Source organism: Miniopterus natalensis, chromosome 11, assembly GCF_054644295.1.
Source record: "Miniopterus natalensis isolate mMinNat1 chromosome 11, mMinNat1.hap1, whole genome shotgun sequence".
NCBI classification, from domain to species: domain Eukaryota; kingdom Metazoa; phylum Chordata; class Mammalia; order Chiroptera; family Miniopteridae; genus Miniopterus; species Miniopterus natalensis.
The window spans coordinates 42,314,647-42,331,969 of NC_142091.1; the positions used below are offsets into that span (position 1 = coordinate 42,314,647).

Below are 17,323 nucleotides of genomic sequence, written 5' to 3' on the forward strand. Positions count from 1 at the left end.
CAATGACCCCTTCACCCTGCAGTTCAACCTGCCTATGGCCCAGGAGAAGATAGAGGGCTGGCTCACAGAGGCGACCCAGATGAATGCCACCCTAGGGCTGCACAGCCCGGTTCTGCAGTGCACCATACGCCTTCTGGAGGAGTTTCGCAGCTACCTGCCCTTGCTTACCAAGCTGAGCAGCTTCCAGCTGCATAGCCTCAGCTTACAAGCCCTCCTCCGAGGTGTGTTTAAGTAGAGTGTGGAGGGGAGGACATACGGGTTAGAACAATGCAACAGCTCAGTTCCCTGCCACTCCTGTTGGAAACACCTTCCCTCCCTGGGTTGCTTCCTGCCTCCTTCAAAGTACCATGTGGGTCCTCCCTGCTCAACTGGGCTGGCTCGAGCTGGAGTCTGAGCTCTGGGCTCTGTGCTGTGCTCAGGGCCTTTGGTTCGGGGTTCTTGACTCTATGCTCTACTCTGAGATCTGCTGCATGGCTCTGGGTCCCAGATCTGCCATAATACCAGTGTTGCTCTGACTTGTTGTCCCTTCTACCTCTAGCCCTAGGGCTGGGCAGTCTCAATGTAGAACTCCTAACACTGGGCCAGCTGCTCACTTGTCCACTGCTGGAGTTTGCAGATCAAATCAATCAGGTACGGCCCACTGGAGGGAGGGAAGTGGTCCAGGGTTCTGTTCGCTAAGTTCTAATAGAGCCAGTTAAGGCCCAGCAGCCCCTTGAGACAAGGGGGGAGTAGATATTGGCTTGTGGAGTGGGGGGTTGAGATTGCTGTCCTGCCTGGAGCATACGGGGATCTGAGACTGAGAGTATGCAACCCCCACCAGGGGAAGGAAGTGGGTGGCAGCTCCGAAGTTGTGGGCACACAGGATGGCAGATGTGATGGACGTACTATCTGCTCAGCTGGAGCCTTGCAAAATAGTGGGTGTCAGGGCAGCAGCCCTAGGTCAAAGTGTGCTGCTGATGGCCCAACTTTGAAGACTGCTGGTCCCACTCTTTCTCTCTGAGACCTCCACTCCCCTGAGCCCTGGCTCTTAAGTGCCAGCTTCAGTGCTATCCCCTGAGCCATTACCGAGCCCCAGTTCCTGAGACCCAGCTCTTCCAGATCTGGCGGAATGAAAATGAACACATTCATGCCCAAGAGACCCTGCAGCAGCTGCAGCAGGCCTGGGAAGGCCGCAAGCTGCGCCTGCTCAACTTCATCCTGCACGTGCCCTACGAGCCCCAGACCTCGCAGCGCTCCAAGAGGCATATGCACCGCACTCACAGGGACATAGTGGCCAAGGATAGTGGCACCTTCATCCTTTCAGGTGAGACCAAGCCCTTGTAGCCCAGAGAAAGTCCCCGGCTGGGGACCATATTCATCTACCACCTCCACCCAGCCCTGCTAGATCTGGCTCCTCTAGCCAGGTCCCCATCCTTGCTGGACAACCTAAAACCCCATTCTGTTCTGAGACAATGTCTTTCATGTAGCTCCCATACAGTCTTAATCTTGGGAGTCCCTGCCCCCTCGCTCCCACCCAATGCCTGGCCTCTTTAGCAAAAGTCCTCTGCTTTCTGAGTGTATTCAGAAATTCCTCATTGCTGCATCTCTCCACCTTTGGCTGCTCTGTCCTCTAGAATGCACCCTGTGGTCTGATCTTTTGCCCCACTCTTTCATTCCTTTTTCATTCCCTCATCAAACCCTCTGAGCCAAACGCAGGAGACCCTGAGATTTACGGACAAAAGTCCCATCCCTTAGGCGCTCCAGTCCATTGATAGACAATAGAATAGAGATAAGTGCATGGTGGAGCACCTGAGGGCAGCAGACTCTCAGAAAGGAGACAGCTTCAAAGGACCAGGGAGAGTCAGAGAAACCTTCCCTTCCCTTCCCTTAGGGAGAGGTCTTTTGCTGGCTTTTGAAGGAGGAGTTTTCTAAACTTGCAAGAGGGAAAGGGCAGGCCAGGGAGAGGGAACAGCATAGTATAGGCCCTCAAGGTGGCATAGTTAAGGAATTGCCCGTAAAGGAGAAATTCTCTTTTCAACACAATTGAAACCCAACTGGCAAATTCAAAACGTTAGTTACATGGGGAAATCATAAAATATGATGCATACATGGCTTAGGATGTTTTTAGCTTAAACCATGTAAATGTACATTTATTTATAATCTTTTAACCTGGGACAAGAGCTTTTCTTTGATTTGCAGTCAACAGATAGAAGTTTCTCACTTCCTTTCTTGCATTAATTTCAGTTTCTGTAAAGTTGAGCAGTGACATGAAGACATTTGTAAAGTTACCTGAGTACAGAACTTTTCTAGATTTTTATTATAATTTCCCAATTTTTGAAAATTGGCTGGCCTATACCTAATTTAATATATTTTTATCAACTCACCTTTACTGAAGCCTTCCATGGTTTCCATAGAATCAATAGCTCTTTTCCCACCCATATTTCAGTGGTTAACATAATATTAGATTAAATTCTGGAATTGAAATTATAACTCACATAAGCAGGTTTTCCAACATACTGTGGCTCTTGGTGAGCACATAGTTCAACTAGTGGAAGAAAACAAAATGTTTAGGTCCTCTAAAGAATAGCTGGGGATCTGTGTCAGTGTATTTGGGGTATTAGCCACCCTGCCCTTGCCTCATCTGACTGCCAGCTCCACTCAGCTGGATCCTGCCCTTCCTTAGATTACAGCAGCCTGCAGGATTCCATCCAGAAAAGTCTTCAGGTGTTGTTCAAGATCCTGGTCACTCAAAAGTTGGGAGACTTACACAAAATAGCTTTGGAGTGGGTGACCATCCTGCGTGACCTGAGTGAGTGCAGGCCTCTAGCTGGGCTGATGGGTGGGACCTGAAGTGGGATGGCCCAGACGGATGGGTTGAGAGGTGGGGATTGGGTGGGGAAGATCTGAGAGATAGACTGAAGACCTCCTTCAGGGCTACTTTTTGGGCTGAGGTGGCCAGGTCTTTATTCACAGTGAAAATTTTCTCTCCTACAAGAAAGGTCCCTGGGTCCTGGGTCCTGGATCCTGCTGAGCAGAATATTTTGGGGTGGGGGCAGCCTGAGAGGTCAGGAGCAGGCTGGACCCCCTTGCAGAAGCTAGAACCCTAGTATCCCTCCAGCATTCCTCTGGCTGCTCACACAGGTCACATACTGCAGGTGTGGGTCACTTTCCAGCAGAAGTGGATGTTTCTGAATAAAGTTCTGCATGAGATGATGATCCAGTTTCCCAGTTCTGATCTGGTAGGGAAGGGGGAATGAGACAGGGTGGACCAAGACTACTGAGCAGTGGGGCACAGTGCCTGGGGAGCTGCCTCTTTACATCCACCCTCACTTTTACCCTCTCCCTCACCACAGAACTCCCGTTTCAAGGCCATGGATGATCAGTACCGGACCCTGATGCAGACCTCTGTAGCTGACCCCCTGGTCCTGTCACTTGTAGTGCCCAGTGCCAAGCGGAACCCTTACTACCAAGGCCAACAGCTGCAACAGCTGCTTCAAGCAGGCTCAGTGGAGCTGGAGGGCATCATTATGGCTCTGCAGAGCGTGCTCTATGGGTTCTGTGTTCACTTTCCCCGCCTTTTCTTCCTCAGTGACATTGAGCTGGTGAGCCTACTCGTTGCCAGAATGGAGCCATGCGAGGCCCAGATATGGGTAAGGCGCTGCTTTCCTCATGTGCTCGCTGTGAGCTTCAAGTCCAGTTCTACTGATGAACACATGGATGCCCCAGAATCAAGGCAAGACGTGCAGCCTCAGGTGGAGTGCCTCGCAGTGCTAGGGGCAGGTGGGGAGGAAGTGGAGCTGCAGCAGCCCCTTCCTCTGCATCCAGATCTCCCCAAGTGGCTGGCCTCTCTGGAGAAGGGTCTGCGTTTGGCACTGGTGCACATGCTGCAGGGCTGTGTGGCTGCCCGTCTGCGAGGCGGTGTGGTTCTGGCCCCATCCCTAGACAAGGCCTTCAAGGAGCTGCCCCAGAAAGGCCAGGTGCCCCTGCAACTGAATGTCCACCACTGGCTGGATTTAGTCGAGGCCTTCCCCTGGCAGTGTGTGCTGGTGGCAGAGGAGGTGGTATGGTGGGCCGAGATGGAGGAGGCTCTGCTGGAGGAGAGGACCCTGGCCATGGTCCGCACACATGTGTGCAAGCTGGAGGTACTGGTGCGTTTTGTACGGACCCAGAGGGCCTCCCAGGGTGGGCAGTCCCTGCCCTCTGTCCGCCAGGCCAGCCTGCTCAGTGCCCTACTGGCCATGGCGGTGACCCACCGGGATATAGTACAGCTGCTGAGGGAGCACCAGGTCAGTGATCTGACAGACTTCCACTGGGCCCGCCAACTCAAGTACCACCTGGGCTCACCTCACATCATCCCCCGAAGTCCCCTGCAGAGTCTCAAGACCACTGCATCTATGGACACTTCTCTATCACCAGCTGGGTGCTGGATAGAGGTGCTGGGCCGGTCCTTCCTGTACAATTATGAGTACTTGGGTCCCAGACTGGGGTCTCTGCCCAGCTTGCTGCCTGAGCGGCCAGCCCTGGTGCTGCTATTGGCCCTGGAGGAAGTGGCCTGTGGGACCCTACTGGGCCCTGATGGCATAGGCAAGGCAGCCATGGTGAAGAGCCTGGCACAGGCCCTGGGACGCCAACTGGTGATAATACCCTGCTTGCCTCAGACAACGGCCCAAAGTCTGAGCAACTACCTGAATGGTGCCCTGCAGGGCGGAGCCTGGCTGCTGCTGGAGGCAGCTCAGCACCTGCCCCTTGGCTTGCTCTCTGCCCTGGGCCAACGCCTGGCTGAACTGCACAACCTCTATGCCCCACTGTACCAGCAGGCTTCCCGAAGCACCAGTACCATCGACCCAACCCACCCCCACCTCCTTGGCAGTGGTTTCTTTGAGAAACATCATGTGGACATGCGCCTTGGCTATGGCTGTTTCCTGACGTTACGTGCCCTGAGCCCTGCCGTGCCTGCCAACCTGCGCCTGCTGCTGCGGCCTGTGGCACTGACACTGCCAAACCTACAGCAAGTGGCAGAGCTCACTCTGCTGGGTGCAGGGATGCGGGATCCCTCCCGCATGGCTACCCACCTATCCAAATTCTTCTTCCTGGAGCACGAGCTGGTGCCTGGGCCCCTGCCCTACCACTTGCCGCTGCTCAAGCAGGTCCTCACAGCCATGATACAGGCTCTAAATGTGACCAAGGAGGAACCTAGCACCCAGCCACCCCACAGCCTTGCTGCCATTGAGGAGATGGCTCTACTGCGTGCCCTGATACGCTCACCACTGTTCAGCATCCTCGATGGGGTCCGCCTTCACAACCTCCAAGAGCTGCTCTGTGGAATCTTCCCCAGTGCCAGACAAGTGCTGGCAGAGCCTGTGACCCACAAGCTGAGGAAGCCACTGCTGGTGGAGGAATTGCAGCAGGCAGGTCTGCATCCCACCCCCAATATTTTGGGTTCCCTGGAGCAGCTGAGCCAGGCCCTGGACCGGGCCTCTGGCATTTTGCTCCTGGGCCCTGCAGGCAGTGGCAAGACCACTTGCTGGCACAGCTTGTTTACAATCCAGAATCAACTGGCGGGCATAGAGGGCACCTCAACATGGGGCTGTCCACTTGTGGAGATTACGCACCTGTATCCCAGTGTCTTCAGCACCCAGGAGTTACTGGGGTGGCAAGAGGGCCCCTGCTGGCACCAAGGCATCCTCCCCAGGCTGCTTCATTCATCCAGTCAGTGTAAGACTGTGGACCCAAAGAGCAAGGCACAGGAATCGGTGAGGATCCAGCACTGGATAATATGTGATGGGGCCCCCAGTGCTGCTTGGCTGGACGCTGTCACTTGCCTCCTGGGTAACCCCCCCCAGCTTATCCTCCCTAGTGGTGAGCAGATAGAACGATCCCCAGATACTTTTTTCTTGATGGAGGTGGGAGATGCAACAGGGATGTCCCCCAAAGTGGTGGGCCATTGTGCCCTCGTCTGGTGCGGTGGGGAGCAGACTTGGCAGGGGATGCTTAGCGTCCTGATGGCAGCCCTGCCCCGTGAGTACTGCCTGCAGCCCCAGACGGTCACCGAGCTCAACCGCCTGGCCAAGGTGCTGGTGCCTGCAACGCTCCGATTCCTCACCCGCGAGGGTGCCTGCTCCCTGCTGCAGGCACACGGGCAGGTGGCTGTTTGCCCAGGTGTGGCCGAAATCACCAGCCTGGCTCGCCTCTTGCATTGCCTGCTTGACCTCCACCTACGCATAGATGAGGAGACACATATGCCAGGTGAAGGGAAGGGAAAGAGAGGGCTGGCTTGAGATCTATGGGGCCTTGAAGATAGTTGGCATATGGCTAGAGCCTGGGGCACGGGTTCTTTGGTGGACTTGGGCCTGGGGACTGAAAGTAAGAAGTAACAGAGCCAACTCTCCTCCCCTGTTCCCCTTCTTCTTACTGGGGCTCCTATTCTGGCCATGGTGACCTTCACAAAAGACCTCAGCCATAGTGATCCTGTAGCCTCAAGCTTCAAGTCCTCGAAAACCAGCTCTCTGACCGGGTCCCTGGTTGACAGCAATGATCTGCCTAATAAGCACAGGGAGCACTTGCTGGTTGTGAGCAGCTTTCTTTTTGCCTTGATCTGGGGCTTTGGAGCCCACCTTCCCTCCAGGTATCTACTGGGGTGGGGAATGGGATACAGAGGGCTGAGATGGACTGGCCTGTGGGAGTCAAACCCAGCGGACATCACTGTCGGGTGGGTGGGGTGTCACAAACGGAACTGTTGTAACTGTCTCACACTTTTGCCTGTTATGTCCATCTGAAGGCTCTGGCCCCTCTTTGATACCTTCCTGAGGCATTCTATTAGTTGCCTCTCCAACTATCCTGAGCCACCAGTCTCAGCCTCGGTGTTTGATCTACATGTATGCCCTGAAGATGGGACACTGGTCCCCTTCACTGGCCAATACATGGGCGGCCGCATCAAGGGATCTCTGGGCACCTTCAGCCCTTCTCCCCAGGTGTGAGGACAGTGTGCAGGGAGGGGGGGGCAGGGGCTCAAGGGGATGTCCTGGGAGAGTCCCCGTTCTAGGCCCAGCTCAGGCCTGCCTGCTCCCATTCTTTGATATGTTTTCACACTCACAAGAACACATGAAGTATTCTGCAAATAGAATGTTAAGACAAGATCCCTAGACCTTTGCTTTCACCTAGACTACTGTCCTGGAGCTGCCACAGTAAGTCTTGCTCCTGTCCTGCAGGCTGAACGGCTCCTGTATGTGGTGGACCTGCTTCTGTCAGCAGGACACCCAGTGCTGCTGGCTGGAGAGGCAGCAACAGGGAAGTCAGCCTTTGTGGAGGTGCTGGTGGAACCACATCACCCTTACGTGTACACCCCCATCCACCCTGCCTTCAGTACCACCCATTTTCGCCTTCTGCTGAGCCGAGGGGTCCAGGGCCAAGCGCGAGCCAACCCGTGGCCTGGGCAGGCCCTGAGTTCTAAAGGCTCCCTCCTCTTCCTGCTGGAGGACCTGCACCTGGCGGCCTCCGGTGAGGAGCTGGGAGGAGGGGAGGCAGGCGGCGCTGTCCCCTTTTGAGACTATAAAATTCCTAGCAATATTCACAGAGTCTCAAATAAATACACGCCCACAGGCCAAACCTCAGTGCTCCATGCTTAGTATTTCCTCATTCTACATATGTTCCCTGACCAATCTTACTCTTCTCAGGGACCCTTCCACCATCCCTTTGCTTGGATACTAAATCTTTATCTCCAATCCAGGCTTCTCTTCTAAGCACCAGATCTGTTTATCCAACTACCTAGTGCATATCACTACCTTGCTGTCTCATTGCACCTCAGCTCTAACCCTGACTTCTTCACCTTTTCCCCCAAACCTGCCCCTGTGTGTCGTCTGAGTAACTGGCACCACCATTCATCCAGTCATTTAAGTCAGAACTCTTGTTGATATCTCTCTCATCAATGTGTCTCTCAATTTTGCTTCCTAAATATCTCTAAACTATTTCCACTTCTTTTTATTCCATTTTCCCTGGTTCAGATTGTCATTACCTGGAACTTTGGCAAATGCCCTTGCAAGGTTCCTTATGATGAGGCTTTCTCGGAGAGAGAAACATCGATGAGAGAGAGACACATTGATTGGTTGCTTCCTGCACGGGCCCCAACTGGGGGATTGAACCGGCAACCCAGGGATTTGCCCTTGACTTGTAATCGAACCCACGACTCTCTAGTGTATGGGTCGATGCTTTAACCACTGAGAAACACTGGTCGGGGCAAGTTCTACCTAATCTTGACAAATAGTGGCAGGCAATACCTCCAGGAAGCCTGAACTTCCAGGCCTAAAAACTGATATATAGATCATTGGAATAGAACACAGATCTCAGAAATAAACCTTTGCTTGTATTGTCAATTAATTTATGACAAAGAAGGCAAGGATATATACAATGGGGTGGAGACAATCTCTTCGATAAGTGGTGTTGGCCAAAGCGGACAGATACATGCCAAAAAATGAAAATGGACCGCTTTCTTACACCATATACAAAAATAAACTCGAAAGGGATTTTAAAATGTTAGACCTGAAACCATAAAACTCCTAGAAAACATAGCAAGTAAACTCTTTGACGTAGCTCTTAGTAATATCAAGCAAGGGAAACTAAAGAAAAAGTAAACAAATGGAACTACATGAAATTAAAGGTTTTTGCACAGTGAATCAAAACAATGAAACAAAAAGACAACTTACTGAATGGGAGAAGATATTTGCAAATGATAGATCTGATAAGGGTTAGTATCCTAAATATATAAAGAATGCATACAACTTAACACCAACACGACAAACAATCCAATTAAAAAAACAGGCAAAGGACCTGAAAAGACATATCTCCCGAGAGGACATACAGATGGCCAACAGACATATAAAAAGATGCTCACCATCACTAATCACCAGGGAAATGCAAGTTACAACCACAATGAGGTATCACCTCATGCCTGTCAGGATGGCTACCATCAGTAAATCAACAAATAAGTGCTGGTGAGGATGTGGGGAAAGGAACCCTTCTACATGGTTGGTGAGATTGTAAATTAGTGCAGCCACTATGGAAAACAGTATGGAGACTCCTCAAAAAATTAAAAATAGAGCTGCCATATGATCCAGCAATTCCACTAGTGGGCATTTATCCAAAGAAAAGAAAAACATAATTCAAAAATGTATATGCACCCCTATGTTCATTGCAGTATTACTAATAACAGCCAAGATATGGAAGCAACCTAGGTGTCCATCAGTAGATGAATGAGATGAAGAAGGTGCGGTGCATATACACACACTGGAAAATGAAATCTTGCCATTTGTGGCAGCATGGATAGACCTAGAAGATATTACGCTAAATGAAATAAATCAGAGAAAGACAAATACCAGATCATCTCACTTATATGTGAAATCTAAAGAAACAAAATAAATGAACATGGAAGTTATGCTTACACTGTACTGAAGTCTATTAAAGTGTGCGATAACATAACTAAAAAATAATGTACATACCTTAATTTTAAAATACTTTATTGCTAAAAAGTGCTAACTATCACCTGAGCCTTCAAAGAGTCATAATCTTTTTGTGGTGGAGGGTCTTACATTCAATTTGTAAAAACACAATATCTGCGAAGTGCAATAAAGTGAAGAGCAATAAAACAAGGTATGCCTGTACTTAATGGTGAATACTGAACATTTTTTTCCTAAGTTTGGTCTCAAGGCAAGAATGTCCACTGCTTCTATTCAGTATTGCACCAGAGACCCACATTAGTGCAGTAAGATAAGAAAAAGAAATAAAGCTTTTTAAAGTAGAAAGGACAAAGTAACACTGCCTCTACTGGTATATGACATGATTTTCTACATAGGGAATCCTAAGGCATCTACAAAAAAACAAACAACAAACAAAACCTACAAAACTACTAGAATAGCCCTGGAAGGTGTGGCTCAGTTGGTTGAGCGTTGTTCCATGCACCAAAAGGCCACTGGTTCGATTCCCTGTCAGAGCACATGCCCAGGTTGCAGGCTCAATCCCCAGTAAAGAGTGTGCAGGAGGCAGTGGATCAATGTTTCTCTCTCTCTCTCTCTCCCCCCTTCCTCTCTCTCTAAAAAAAAAAAATCAAAAACATTTTTAAAAAAACTACTAGAATAAATAAGTGAATTTAGCAGGGTCACAGAATATAAAGGCAGTCTATTGAAAACATTAGTATTTCTATAACCTAGTAACAAATAATTGGAAATCAAAATTTTAAAATATTGTTTAAAATATCATCTAAAATGTTAAAATATTTAGGAATAAACTTCATGAAAGATATACTGATAATTACTAAATATTGCTGAGCTAAAGGAGACTTAAAAAGATACACTATATTCATGAACCAGAAGAGTCAATACTATTAAGATGCTCATTCTCCCCAAATTGATCTATAGATTCAGTGTAATGTCAATCTAAATTTGAGCAGGCTTTTGGCAGAAATTGAAAGGCTCATTCCAACACTTTTGTGAAAATGAAAAAGACCAAGGAAAGCCAAACTTCAAAAAAGAAAAACAAAATCAAAGATCTTAAACTAGTGATTTCAAGGCTTACTATATAGCTACAGTGATCAAGAGGACGTGGTATTGGTATAAGGACATGGCTATGGAGTAATGGAATAGAACAAAGAATCTGATGTATGGTCATATTTGGTCAACTGGTTTTCCACAAACATGCCAAGATAATTCAATGGGGGAAAGGATAGTCTTTTCAATGAATGGGGCTGGAACAACCGCATATCTATGGGGGTTGGGGATAAATGAACCTTGAATCCTAACTCATGACACACACAAAAATCAATTATAAACAGATTACAGACCTAAATGTAAAAGCTTAAAGATTATATTTTTTAAATGTTGGAGAAAAATCTGTGTGACCTTAGTTAGATTTCTTAGACAAGACACAAAAAATCAATTTGACCAAAATTAAAACCTTATGCCTTCAAAAGACACTGTTAAGAAAAATTTTAAATATGCCATAGGTGGAAAATATTCATAATACATATATCTGACAAAGAGTTTATATTCAGAATATGTAAAATAACTCTTACAACTCAATAAGAAAACAAACCCCATTTTTATAAAATTGTACAAAAGAACAGACACTTGACAAAAGAAAGATATGTCACCAATAACACATGAAAAGATTCTTATGCTATTAGGCATCAGTGAACTGCAAATTAAAACCACCATGAGATAGTAGTTCAAACCTGAGACTAGTAAATGTTGGGAAATGTAGAGCAACTGAAATTCTCACACTTTGCTAATGGAACTGTAGCATGATACAACCACTATGAAAAGAGTGTGGCAGTTTCTTATCAAATTAAATAGATACTTCCCATAAGACGCAAGAATTCTATTTGTAAGTACTTACCCAAGTGAAATAATATAATATGTATGTTCTCAAACTTCTACATGAATGTTCATAGCAGTATTATCCTGAGTAGTCAAAACCCAGAAACCTAAATGCCCATCAATGTGTTGATGGATCTACAAATTGTGATATTTTCACAATAGACTACTACTCAGCAACAAACTGGAACAAACTACTGGTACACACAAAACATGAATGAATCTCAGAATCATGCTGAGTCAAAGAAGTCAGACATGGTAAATTATATACTGTATGACTCCCCTTATAGAAGTTCTAGAATAGGCAAACTAATCTATAGTGATAGAAATTAGATCAGATAGAAATTCCTGGGACAGCCCAGCCGGGCGTGGCTCAGCGGTTGAGCGTCGACCTGGGATCCAGGCGATCGGGGTTCAATTCCCGGTCAGGGTACATGCCCGGGTTGCGGGCTCGATCAATGACTCTCTCATCGTTGATGTTTCTGTCTCTCCCTCTCCTTTCCTCTCTCTGAAATCAATAAAGATATATTTAAAAAAAAAAAAGAAAGAAAGAAATTCCTGGGACAGTGTAGTGGGGGAGCTGACTGCAAGGGGCATGAGGGAACTTTCTAGGGCGGTGAAAATGTTCTAAATATCACTGAACTATACTTTCTATACTTTTAAAATGTGTACATTTTATTTTATATAAGCCATGTCTTAATCAAGTTGACTTTATGAAAGTGTGCATATGATATAATTTCACGCTCTTTGTGATGATTGCATTTCCCCCCTATTTTGGTCAGATTAGGCTTACATCCATCTCAGCTTCCAAACTTTCCTATTCATTAACCTTCAGTTAATGAGTAATTGGTCATAAAGGTGGAATTTGGGTGAGAAGAGAGAAAAAATTACTCACTTTTAGGGAGAGTGTGTGGGAAAGAGAACAACTTAGACATGACCAAGTTATCCCAGATGGACCAAGCCCAACACATCAGATGCACAAAATTCCTTTAGAACCCTATGTGTGCGGAAGTAAGCCGAGTGAGGCAGAGACAGAGGAGCAGGGTGACACTGCAATGTGGACTCAGGCATGTCCTCATGTAATTCTTAATGTCCCACAGACCCAGAGAAGAGCTGTCAGCCAGTGTTGGAGACTCTGCGCCAGGCCATGAGTGGTGCTATGTTTGCCCATAGCACCTTGGAACTGCAGAAACTTCAGCCTATAGTCAACTTCCTTGCCACAGCCACAGTGCCAGGCTTCTGTGAGCGTCCACTGGACCCACGCCTCTTTCGACTCTTTACAGTGCTGGCCCTGGCCGACATGACCCAGGCCATGCTGCTCAGCAGGCACACGCCTATCATCCAGGCCTGGCTTGAGCGCTTCCACTCTGTGGAGCGGGAAGGTCTTCTAGCAAGAGCCCTGGTCTGCGCCTCCGTGGAGGCCTGGGAGGCTGTGGGCAGCTGTTTTATGCCTTCACCCCTCCACCCACACTACCGCTTCTCCCTGCACTCTGTGAGCCAACTACTGGGCAGCCTGCAGCTGCTGCCAACTAGAACGGGCTCCCGAGGTTTCCTGGACTATCCCAACCACCAGGAGCACTTACGCCGGGTGTCAGGCTTGCGTGGCACCCGCCTGACAACTATGATGGCCATGCGCAACATGGTGCGTCTTTGGCTGCATGAGGCACTGAGAACCTTTTGTGACAGGCTAGACAGCCCTAGGGAACGCACCTACTGTGCCAAGCTGCTCCTAGAAGTAGCTCAGAGTACCTTCTGCTGTGGGCCGGTGCCCCAAAACCTGGGCAAGGGCTATGAGGAGGAGGAGGAGGAGGAGGAGAGGGTGCCCGAAGTGGAGTCTGAAGGGGAGTTGGCCAAATGGGAGGGCTTAAGCAACAGCAGCAGTGAGACAGAGGGGGAGGAGGACCCTCCTGGCTTTTGGGTCACTACAGGTTCACCCTCCAGTGATTCAGGTCTTGCATCAGCCATAGCCCCAGTAAAGAGGGAGGAAATAAGTCAAAAGATAAACCAGGAGGAAGGCACAACAGCCCCCAGCTATAAAGCTCAGCTAAAGAGATCTAAGAATTGGTGGCAGAAGGCATCCCAGATGGACTCGGTCACACCCCTGTTGTTACCAGTGCTACTACTCTGCCCCCAGGAAAAGCCCTCAGACCTGGTCTTCAGTCGGGAGCTGATAGTAGGTTCCAACTCTGATAGCCCCAACTTGTACCTGGAACGGCAGTGGGAGAGCCTGGGGGAGCAGCTGGCTAAGTCAGCCGCTCAGCTAAAGCTGAGTCCACACCTTGCCAGGTGCCGCTCGATGGCCCAGCACGTGGCCCGCCTGGTCCGGGTCTTGGCCAGGCCCCGGCAGCACGGGCTGCTGCTCTCAGGGGCCCTGGGCACTGGGCGCTGTACTGCCATCACTTTGGCGGCTAGCATTTGTCAGGCTCACCTCTTCCATCTGCCATGTGGGTCAGAGGAGGCCATTCTCCAGTGTCTATGGGATGCCAGCTGGCATGCTGGCATGTTAGGCCAGCCAGTGGCCTTGCTGGTACCCACGGGTGTGGATCTTACCACCCTTCATCGTCTGCTGGCCTTGGCCAGCTCAGGCAGTTTCCCTGACCAGTACACACAGGCACATCTGGACAACATTGAAGAACATCTCGTCAGGGAGAACCTTAGTGTCAAGCAGACCATCAGGAAGGAAATGCTGTTGCAGAGGTGAGGCCAAGAAGCCCATTCTAGGGGCTGCTCTACTCTTGCTCCATTCTGGCCAAAAGGCTAAAAAGAAAAGTAGGGGTTGCTGTGAGGGCTCAGAAGATCAGGGCTGAGGATTCAGGGTTGGGACCTGGGGTCTGTATGGGCAAATAGGGATAAAAGGGGAGGACAGTATCGGAGCTCTCGGCCCACAGGTTCTACCAGCAAGTGTGCAGCCACCTGCACATGTTCATCCTGATCGGAGATGACCAGGCCCACAAACAACTGCCCTCCACCCTTTTCCTGAGACTCCTCCAACTGGGCATCGCCAGCATTGACCGCTATGAACCCTGGGACCAAGATTCCCTGGTCTCTGTGGCCCAGCACCACCTGGAGGGTGTTCAAAATCTACCCCTTGGTGACGGTGAGCACTTTTTGTCTGTCCTTGCCACTCATCTCAACCAGGCTCTAAGGAGGATGATTATTTAGCTTTCTCTCTCTCTCTCTCTCTCTCTCTCTCTAGAACCTAGTGAGCCCCTCTCACCTTTTCTGCCCTCCTTCTTGAGCCAGGAGAGGGTCCCTTTCCTTTCCCATTCCTCTGTAAGCTCACTAGTCCAGGCTAAAGCCGTGCCTGTTGCAGAAATCTTGAAGTACCCAGACCTCCAGGCCTCAGTTTCCAGTGTGGCCAAAGCCATGGCTCTCATCCACCTTTCGGCTGCCAGCTACCATGGGCACCTGTGCCCTGAATTGCCACTCGTCACCCCCAAGACCTTCCTAGACTTCCTGGACACCTTCGTGCTGCTGCAGCAACAGATGATCCTGAAGATGCAGAGCAAGGCCCAGCGGTGAGTGGCCCATTCCCTGCCCTGTACCTCCTTCAAACCCTCTCAGGTCCACTCACTGGCACATTGTATCTCCAGGGTCCACGACGCCCTGGGGAATCTGACAGCACTACTTGAGCATCACAACAGCCAAACCAACCAGCTCTCCATCTTGGAACAGGAGCTGAAAGACTCCCTCATGGTAAGGAGAAGACTATGGGCCAAAGCAGAAGCCCACAAGGGGACTTTGGAGAAACCCACCAAACTGAACCTTAGTTCTTGTCTCTGGAGAGCCCCCCTTTCCCCATGGGGTCCTTCTAATCCCTGCTGCTTCCTCCTTTAGAACTTAGACTCAAAACTCCCCGTGACACAGCTGAGGCCTGGCTGATTTTTCTAAATACATAAAACCCAAGTGTGAGCTTCTGCTGGCCCCTAGTACCCTGACTGTGTGAAGTTCAGAATGCTCCCCAAGATCTCTGTAGATTCCATCAGGGATGGAGTAGGGATTACATTCTCTCGGTCACCTCTCCCTCTGACCCTCTTCTTCTCCTGAATGCTCTGTCACTGCCAGCTGGCACACTTCTCGTAGCTAACCTCTTTGCAATACCACTTTGTCCCTCTACCTCTTCTTTCCACAAAGCACCAAATATACAAGGCTGCTGTGTAGCGTGGGGAACTGTGGATGGGTGATGGCATTAGGGGTAATTGACATTCTAGGACAGAACCAGAAATAGATTTAAATGGTATACGAGTCCTCAATGTCCTCAGCCACCCTCCCCTACAGGGAATTTCCCAGTGACCCTCTTTTCTCTTCTCCCCCCATCTCCTCAATATCTGCTCTACAATATTATTCAGCCACCCCAATTTTCTTTTACAGCTAGCTACCCAAATAAAATTCTCACATAAGAGATTTTTTTTTCTAGTCCAAACCCTAAATCCTGTTGCTTTCTAATACAGAGCAATTCTTCTTTGAATAAACTAACCTCTCATATCTAGCTAAAACTGGTGGGAGTGAGGTCATCACACCGTCTATATAGCCAAATACTCCCAGTGAAAGGTGTTTTCCTAAAATGAAGAGAGGTGTGTGTTTTTTCTTTTGTTTTATTTTTAATGAGAGGAATTCTGAAATAGCTTCCCCCCCCCCCCCCTTCTTGCTACGTAAGACTTTGATGCAGGTTCAGGGATAACTACAGAGAAGTGAAGTAGTGATGACCTCACAAGTGGATAATCTAACTCATTTTCTACTGGGCTTTCAGGCCTTACAGCTCTAGCACCTAACCTGCCTCTTCTGATTGGTTCCCTCGGGGCTATCACCCAGTGTGGCTCAACTCTAGGGGCATGGCTTACATTGCATCTACATATGTGGTATTCATTGCTTCTATATAAATGGTGTTCCCTGAAGTTCTCATGGGACTGGTGCCTCCTACCATCCACCACCGGGAATTACTAGTTAGATTGAACCTCGAGACTTAGTAGAGATGCCAAAAAAAAGAATTTTGTGGAGGAAGAGTAGTTCTCTCTCTCATGTCTTCTATATTCCACTTTTTTGTCTTGGGCCCTACCTTGTCCCAAAATGATTAATACCAGAAATTGTTGATCTGTTTTAGGGGTGCTATTATTATTCTTTGATCCCCTGGTCAGTTATATCAGAGCACAACACAAGAGATCCAAAATATGGATAAGAGATGTTCATAGTCTCAGGGGCATTCAGTGTCAGATCCCTTGGTCATTCACTCAACAGCCACGATAGTGTGTGCTGCTCTCAGTGTTCCCAACTCTAGGAAATGGCACCAACATCCACTTAGTCATTTAAGCCAAATCCCAGAAGTCATTCTGGATAACTCTCTTCTCTCTCTCATATTCAGTTTGTTCATTTATTAATTACTATACTCAACAAAAATTAATTGAACTCCACATTTTTTGTCCAGGCACTCATTAATAATTATGTCTATTTCTACACATACATCTTATATTTACATCTAGATAGATAAATAGATAATAGATGATAGATAGATAGATAGATAGATAGATAGATAGATAGATAGATGATAGATAGATAGATAGATAAAATCTTTGCCACAACTTTCTAGGGTGTCCATCTTTTTTCCCATTTTACAGATGAGAAAACTGAACTCTAGAGAGGTTTAGAATGATTAAATGGGATCTTACATGTAAAGCATTAAAAGTGCTGGCACATAGTAAGAATTCAATAAAAGTTAGCTACTATTAATATTAGGTTAGATTGTCTCCTAATAAGAAAGATAAGGCATTGTCCTTGCCTTTGTGCTGCCTAGTTTACTAGGAGATATACATGAATCCAGGCAACTATAAAACAGAGAAAGTCCAGGATACCCTGAAGTATCAAGAAAGACTTAGAGAAAGCACAGTGCCACAGTAGGCGCTCAAAAACATTCCTTAAATGTGTAAACCAGTGAAGTACATCAACATTGATACCTGAAGATTAGGTAAGATTTTGCATAAATGGGGGTT

At 48.4% G+C, this 17,323-nt stretch overlaps 1 protein-coding gene across 1 annotated transcript in view; it reads left to right on the forward strand.

Annotated features, from left to right (window-relative positions):
- Positions 1 to 17,323, forward strand: part of DNHD1 (dynein heavy chain domain 1) — a 57,196-nt gene that overhangs the window by 26,844 nt on the left and 13,029 nt on the right. Inside the window, exons 14-26 of the mRNA XM_087821708.1 lie at positions 23 to 221; positions 539 to 630; positions 1,099 to 1,303; positions 2,663 to 2,788; positions 3,121 to 3,218; positions 3,333 to 6,231; positions 6,427 to 6,604; positions 6,758 to 6,950; positions 7,188 to 7,476; positions 12,440 to 14,036; positions 14,228 to 14,436; positions 14,653 to 14,857; positions 14,933 to 15,035. Of these exons, the coding sequence (XP_087677834.1) occupies positions 23 to 221; positions 539 to 630; positions 1,099 to 1,303; positions 2,663 to 2,788; positions 3,121 to 3,218; positions 3,333 to 6,231; positions 6,427 to 6,604; positions 6,758 to 6,950; positions 7,188 to 7,476; positions 12,440 to 14,036; positions 14,228 to 14,436; positions 14,653 to 14,857; positions 14,933 to 15,035 (6,393 nt within the window). The remainder of the gene's footprint in view (positions 1 to 22; positions 222 to 538; positions 631 to 1,098; positions 1,304 to 2,662; positions 2,789 to 3,120; positions 3,219 to 3,332; positions 6,232 to 6,426; positions 6,605 to 6,757; positions 6,951 to 7,187; positions 7,477 to 12,439; positions 14,037 to 14,227; positions 14,437 to 14,652; positions 14,858 to 14,932; positions 15,036 to 17,323) is intronic.